The sequence below is a fragment of the Herpailurus yagouaroundi genome, unplaced genomic scaffold, assembly GCF_014898765.1.
Source record: "Herpailurus yagouaroundi ecotype Mexico unplaced genomic scaffold, PumYag 191, whole genome shotgun sequence".
Lineage (NCBI taxonomy): Eukaryota > Metazoa > Chordata > Mammalia > Carnivora > Felidae > Herpailurus > Herpailurus yagouaroundi.
This window is the reverse complement of record NW_024412422.1, coordinates 10088046-10095494: the sequence shown is the minus strand read 5'-3', so window position 1 is coordinate 10095494 and position 7449 is coordinate 10088046. Positions and strand designations below refer to the sequence as shown.

At 55.1% G+C, this 7449-nt stretch overlaps 1 protein-coding gene across 4 annotated transcripts in view; it reads left to right on the top strand.

Moving 5' to 3' along the window:
• OAS3 (2'-5'-oligoadenylate synthetase 3) overlaps nucleotides 1-7449 on the top strand; it is a 22386-nt gene continuing 14937 nt past the window's right edge. Inside the window, exons 1-4 of one of the 4 annotated variants that reach the window (XM_040443814.1) lie at nucleotides 1-411; nucleotides 3321-3603; nucleotides 5234-5409; nucleotides 6699-6937. In XM_040443814.1, the coding sequence (XP_040299748.1) occupies nucleotides 7-411; nucleotides 3321-3603; nucleotides 5234-5409; nucleotides 6699-6937 (1103 nt within the window). In that variant the 5' untranslated portion in view covers nucleotides 1-6. Of the gene's footprint in view, nucleotides 412-3320; nucleotides 3604-5233; nucleotides 5410-6698; nucleotides 6938-7449 lie in introns of those variants that run through there. The other 3 variants (XM_040443815.1, XM_040443818.1, XM_040443817.1) reach the window with 3 other exon arrangements.

Here is a 7449-nt window from a genome sequence, read left to right as displayed (position 1 = left end):
CCGGAAATGGGTGCGAGAGCCCAGAGCTGCTGGAGAGAAAGGAAACCGAAACGAAAGCGGGAGAGGGGCGGAATGCCTGCGAGGCTGGGGAGCAGGGACGCGGGGCGCGGCGACGGGGAGGCTGGGGCGGCAGCCCCACCCCCTGCCCTCCCGCCCGGCGCAGAGCCCAGGTCGGGGCGCCGCGGGCAGCGGGGAGCGCGCGCGGATCCAGCGGGAGGGCAGCCGGCCGTGGACATGGACGTGTACCGCACCCCCGCCGCCGCGCTGGACAACCTGGTGGCCCGCAGACTGCAGCCGTCCGCCGAATTCGTGGGGGCTGCGGGGCGCGCCCTGGGCGCCCTGGGGACCTTCCTGCGGGAGCGCGGGGGCCGCGCCGCTGCCCAGCCTTGGAGGGTGCTGAAAATCGCCAAGGTAGGCGCCGCGCAGGGGGCAGGGGCAGGGGCGGGGGCGGGGGCGGGGGCGGGGGCGGGGGGGAGAGCTCACCTGTAAACAGGAACAACCCATTGCCGCGGGCGATGTGGCCCCGGACGGTATCAGCTGTTTCCATTCATTTCTTTGACACTTTGGAGGCACGCTTGCGGTGCGCCAGCGCTGGTCTAAGTGCCCTGAAAATACACTGCACACCACAGCCCGGCCAAGTGGGTACTATTAACCGCACCCGACGCATGGGAAACTGAGGCACGGAGCGACGAAATGATGTGTCCAAAGCTTGTAAGAGGCCCGGCAAGATTCAAAGCCAGGTCGTCTGATTCTTGCATCTGTGCTCTTACAGGCTGCCTCCATTCATTCATTCATTCGTTCACTCGCTCACTCACTCAGTCGTTTACCCAGTCCAAACAGACTCCAGTCCTCACACCATGCCTGACCCTAAAGATGCAGAAACCCTAGTATTTCTCCAATAGCCACGGAGCCTAATTTACTGCGAAACCGCCCAATAACAATGAACGTTGTCTCATTAAATGAGTCATCCCGCTGAATCCTCACATTCAAGGAGGTAGGGATTATTACCCCTGTTTTACGACTGGGGGAACTGGGACTGGGGGTGGGTGAGCCACTGCCCCGGGCCACGTTTTGCCATTTAAATGCCTTCCTGCTGCTGTGACCTCAGGATGCCCACAGGCTCAGGCAGGAGACAGGCATCAGCTTCTGTGTCCTCAGCACAAACTCAGGGGCTCTAGGGCTGCGACGAAGGAACTTGGCTGGGGTAGAGGGGACTTGGAGCTTCTCAGGGAAGGGATGGAGACACAGGGCAAGGGACGGCCCCAGAGCAGCTGGTGGTTTCCTGGGGCTGAGTCTTAGCTTGGGAGGTGGGAAAGAAGGGGAGGCTTGCAGCCTGGGAAATGTGGAGGCAGATTTCTGCCTTTGAGGTGGAAAGGACGAATTTCTTTGGAGCAATAGTTTAAGAGTCTCTAAAGCGACAGTTCTTATGGTTGACTTTAGCTTATGGCCTTCGGATCATTCACAGCTTTGAAGGAGGCAGTGGTAAGGTGGGTATAGGGCCATGAGCTACCTTTCCAGTCTTCCGATGCTGCTCCCTGTGGAAAAGACTCCTTGGAGAATGGCCAATTCCAGGGCTGGAACAATGTGCAAGATGAGCCTGGGGCTTCTAGTTGGACCAGAACGCAAAGAAGGGGTGGCTGACCTCTGTAGTCCTGTCAGAAGGACCGCCCTCTCCCTTCTCCACCCCTGCCCAGAGCCAACAGGAAGGGGCTCTCCTGCCCCAGTTGTGACCACCAAAAATGTCTCCCGGTAGCGTGGCCAAAGGCTGAAATTTCTTTAACAATCCCAGAAGGAGATGGGGCGGCCTGGGTGGCTCTGGTTAAGTGTCTCAGGTCATGATCTCACAGTTTGTGGGTTCAAGTCCCTCATCGGGCTCCGTGCTGACAGCTCAGAGCCTGGAGCCTGCTTCGGATCCTGTGTCTTCCTCTCTCGCTGCCCCTCCCCTGCTCATGCTCTCTCTCTCTCTCTCAAAAATAAGTAAACATCAAAAATTTTTCTAAAATAAAAACATACATGAAGCACATGTGGCAACAGACTTCCTCAAAAACCCGCTCTTCTTTTGTGTAGGTTTAGAAACGTGCACAATAAAATAAGTATTTTTAAGGGAATTCATCGATGGGGAGGGGTGCAGGAAGAATGTAGGCTTGGAGCCCAGTCTTCTGAGCTGACCTCCCAGGTTCCAAGTACGGTGCCTTCTCTGAGTCAGGTTGTCGGTGAGCAACATCTCTGCATTTTCGTTTCCTCATCTCCTCATTTGTGAAGTGGGAGCGGTAACAGTACCTTCCTCTCAGGCTTGTTAGGGAGCTTCCGTGAGATGATCAAGCGCAAAACAGGCAGGAAATGCTCGGTTTACAATATTCCTCCGTGCTCTGCCCTGTTCCCCCTTTGTTGGCACCCCCCCCCCCCCCCCCCCCGGCGGGGGGGGGGGGAAAAAAAAAAAAAAAAAAACCTGGGATGCCACTGGGATAATTCGCCATCCCAGCTCGGTGGGGGAGATGCCCTCTGGAAGGCTAATCTGGTTCTTGGCTTTTCCAGGCTGTGTTAACTCACTTCACAGCCCCGAGGCTCATGTAACCGCGTGTAACCACATCACAGGGACTGTCTGGAAGTGAGATTACAGGTGTCAGACATTTGACAGAGCTCCAGGCACAGGGTAGAGACTCTCATCGTGGGAGTTTCCTTCGCAGGTCCTTCGCTGACAGCTTTGCAGAAACAAACACCCGTCAGAAAGGTCCCGGACATTCAGCAAGTCATATCATGGTTTTGAACTGATCCCAGGCAAAAGCCGAGAACATGTGTTCTGCAAAGCAGAATTTGTTTCACCAGCATTTTGAATTAAAGCTTTTGTTCAATGTTTGTTTATGTTTGAGAGGGAAAGAGAGGGGCGGAGGGGCAGAGGGAGAGGGAGACGGGGGATCCGAAGCAGGTTCTGTGCTGACGGCGGAGAGCCTGATGCGGGGCTTGAACCCACAAACCGTGAGATCATGACCTGAGCTGAAGTCGGACACTTAACCTACTGAACCACCTAGGTGCCCTTAAAAAAACTTTTTTTTTTTTTTTTTAAATTATAAATTAACAAAAGCTTTTTGAAGTTAGTGGCCAACACTTAGAGATATATGGATTTACAAATAAAACATGCCTTTCTTGAAAACTCAGGCCTGGCTTTCCTCGGCCTGCATTTCTGCATGGCTTCACATGCCAGGGGCTGTGCGCCCGCCGTCTCCCCCCACAGCCCGCGTGGTTCGCTCAGGTTGCCTACCAGCCCGCTCGGTCACCAGAATCGAAGAGTGCAGAATTCTGAATTGTTTTTTCCTTCACAGGGAGGTTCCTCTGGCCGGGGCACAGCTCTGAGGGGTGGCTGTGATTCCGAACTTGTCCTCTTCCTCAACTGCTTCAAGAGCTACGAGGACCAGGGCGTTCGCCGTGCAGAGATCCTCGACGAGATGCGGGTCCTGCTAGAATCCTGGTGGCAGAAACCCATCCCCGGTCTGAGCTTTGAGTTTCCCGAGCAGGACGCGGCCAGGGTCCTACGGTTCCGACTGGCATCCACGGACCTCGAAAACTGGATGGATGTCAGCCTGGTGCCCGCCTTCGACGCTCTGGGTGAGGGGTGCCTGACCCATTCCAGGGTCGGGGGCAAGATCCTTAGGAGTAGGACCGGGCTTCCAGTCCTAACCCTGCCACCAGCCTGCTGTGTGGCCTGGGCATCCCTCTCTGGGCTCTTGTTTCCTGACTACACGCATTGAGTGTGGGCCAAGAAAGCCCGGTTCCTCCCGGATCTGCGGTCCTGGCGTCTAGAAGCTCGGCCCTCCCTCAAGCAGCTGGGGAGACGTTCCTTCAGCCACTGCCGAGAACAGTGCTGCTCGGCCCTTCCAGAAATACCCCAGGGGGAAGGCACAGCCGCCTGGCCTCAGGGGGCTTGGGGACAAGGCCAGCATTCTGCAAAATCTTGTATTTCATCTGAAAGGCATTAATATGATTTTTGCGCTCCCCTTGATAGTATATCCATGCTTGATTTATAATATAGTATATATAATGTGCCCCTGTGCCCACATCTGTAAAATGAGGTTAATAATAATGGGACCGTAGCAATCCATCTTGCAGAGTGTTTGGAAAGACCGTGTGCGTGAATACCTGTGATGAACTTGACACATGATGGGGCTGTACGAGTGCTTGCTGTCCTTCTTTCTATTTTTATTATTATTATTATTATTATTACTATTTCCCATTATCAGTGTTCTTCTTACTAACCATGATGTCCTGGGAGACAGCTCTCTTGAACTTATCCAGGTTACGACGTCCTGACGGACAGCCACACTCTCCCACGCTCGGTACACGTATACTAAACACAATAGCTACTGCTTACTCAGTGCTCGACTCCAACAAGCACTTGACCTATTTCATCTCATTAATTCCTCAGAACAAACCTATGAGGTCTGTACTGTCTTGTCTTCCCTTTTCCTAAGAGGGGCCCTGAGGCACAGAGATGGACGGTAACTCACCCAAAGCCGCACAGCAAGTAAGCGATGTCGGGGGAACCTGGGAAATTATGGAGCGCGTTTCCTTTACCCAGGCCAGGCCCACAGGAAGCGGGGGCGGGAAAGGCCCACGCCGCAAAGGCAGCCAGCTTTAACTTCCAGTCCTGTGTCCGTCACTTGCCAGCTCTGTGACCGGGGGCAGAGCCCTGAATTTCTCTGTGCCTCAGTGTCCGCAGCTGTAAGATGAAGTGAAGGCAAGTTGCCCGGTGGGGTTTTGGTGGGGAGACGCGGCACTCGGTGTGAAACTTTAGTGTCGCAAGCACTAAAAAAATATTATCACTGCCAAGGGCTCAGAATCCTTTGCCTTACCGTTTCCCCAGCACCGTGCCTTTCCCCTCTGGCACCAATTAAAGGTATGTGCAGTGGCATTTTTGTTCTGCCTGAGGGAACCGCAGGGAGGGAAGAACTACCAGGTTCTAGGTACTCCTGATTCAGCTGGAAGCATCCTTCCTTTGGAGCCGGCTTGGAATGCAGTCGGGCCCTGGGGGCTGCCTGGCCATTTGGAAGGAAGGGGCTCTTCCTTCTGGTCTAGACCTTTCCTCCCTGCCCCCTGAGAAGCTCCAGGCTCTCTTCCTCATCCTCCAGCCCCCATGCTCCTGGATACCCGCCTCCACCAGACTGCCCTCCTCCCCGCCCCCGGCTCCCCATCCTGTGCCTCGGAACCCTTCCTGACGCACAGCACTTCACTCCTGCAGGACAGCTCAGTTCCGACGTCAAACTCAAGCCCCAGATCTACTCCCGCCTCCTCGACAGCGGCTGCCAGGGGGGCGAGCACGCGGCCTGCTTCGCGGAGCTGCGGAGGACCTTCGTGAACGTTCGCCCGGCCAAGCTGAAGAACCTGATCCTGCTGGTGAAGCACTGGTTCCACCAGGTAAGGTGGCTTCGGAGGGTCCTCGCCCCAGGCATAGGACTGTTGGAATTTGTGATTTCGAGATGGCGAGAATATTTTCTTAGGTTCCGTGGCCACTCGTGTTTCTCTTTAGGGAGATAGTCCTGTTCATATCATTGGTTTATTATTTTCTTCTGGGCTAGCTGTTTTCTCCTTGTTGGTTTGTTGGAGCTCTTTACATATTCTGGGTGCTAATTCTTACTGAGTTAACATAATGCAGTCTGTTCTCCCAGGACGAGGCTGGGACTTCCGTTTCGTTCTTAGGTCTTTTGTCACGGAAAATGTCGGGATTTTAATGTAATCAGGTGTGTTCATCTTTTTCGTGTGTGATTTGTACTTGGTGCATCTTGTGTAAGTAGGCTTTGCCTATCCTGACTTTTTTCTTAATTTTTTTTAATGTTTATTTATTTTTGAGAGAGACAGAGACAGAGCTTGAGCGGGGGAGGGGCAGAGAGAGAGAGGGAGACACAGAATCTGAAGCGGGCTCCGGGCTCTGAGCTGTCAGCACAGAGCCCGACGTGGGGCTCGAACCCACAAACCGCGAGATCGTGACCTGAGCCGAAGTCGGGCGCTTCACCGACTGAGCCACCCAGGCGCCCCTATCCTTTCTAAAATTCTTCTCCCATATTTCCTTCCAGAAGGTTCTAAAGTTTTCTTTTCGTGTGGGTTCAGGGCTTTGAACTCTCTGGAATATTTTATCTATGGTATGAAGTAACGCGGAGTTTGTATGCTTCCCGCCTCAGCTTCAGGAATGACCCCCACCCCCGAAACATTCATGTTTGTCGACAGACTGTTGTGTATTGAAGACGGGGTGCCCAGCCTGTGCCTGGAGATGAGGGAACAGGCCCCCTCCCCCCCAAGATCTTTGGGCACACGGCTTGGTCTTTCTGGTGGACCACTCATCATAAAGCAAGTCTGGGGGGAGGAGATCCTGGATTCCGGATCTCGTTCAGCCAACAACTCCCTGTGTGGCCCTGGAAAGTTCTGCCATTCGCTCATCTGGAGGATGAGCAGCAGCCTCACACTGCCCACCCGCCGGCCTCTCTCTGACTGCTCCCCAATCCCAGAGGCTCGCATCGCATACGCCCGAGGCTTGGCCGAAGCCCCAGGAGCGAGGGCAGATGAGACGCGGCAGGTTGTTCCTGGAACGCGGCATCTTGTCTCAGGCTTCGCCTGCGTCCCGGTGGGCGGGCTCTGCACCCCCCAGACTGAGAGCTCCGGGGAAGTTCTCCAGGGAGCGCTCTCTTTCCCCTCCCCTTCCCCTCTTACAGGTGTGCCAGGGGGAGGTGAGGAGGGAGGAGCTGCCTCCAGCCTATGCCCTGGAGCTGCTGACCATCTTCGCCTGGGAGCAGGGCTGTGGGAAGGAGGCCTTCAGCCTGGCCCAAGGCCTCCGCACCGTCCTGGGCCTGATCTGTCAGTATCAGCACCTGTGTGTTTTCTGGGCCCTCAACTACGGCTTCGAGGACCCTGCGGTCAGGTGGTTCTTGCGGTACCAGCTCGAGAGACCCAGGTACCTCCCATCACCCCCCTGTCCCCACTCTCCTGGGCTTGGGCCGCAGGAGATAATTAACAATGATCAATGATCCAACAGGTCTCCTCTCCCGGAGGCCTGCGTGGGGGCCAAAGCCACACGCTGTGCGCTTACTAATTCAGTGGATTCAGCCCCAGAGGGAAATGACAGTCACTAGGGGGCACTTTTTTTAATTTTTTTTTTTTAACATTTTATTTATTTTTGAGACAGAGAGAGACAGAGCATGAACAGGGGAGGGTCAGCGAGAGGGAGACACAGAATCGGAAACAGGCTCCAGGCTCTGAGCTGTCAGCACAGAGCCCGACACGGGGCTCGAACTCACGGACCGTGAGATCATGGCCTGAGCCGAAGTCGGCCGCTTAACGGACTGAGCCACCCAGGCGCCCCACTAGGGGGCATTTTTAAAAAGATTTTTCTGGGGCGCCTGGGTGGCGCAGTCGGTTGAGCGTCCGACTTCAGCCAGGTCACGATCTCGCGGTCTGTGAGTTCGA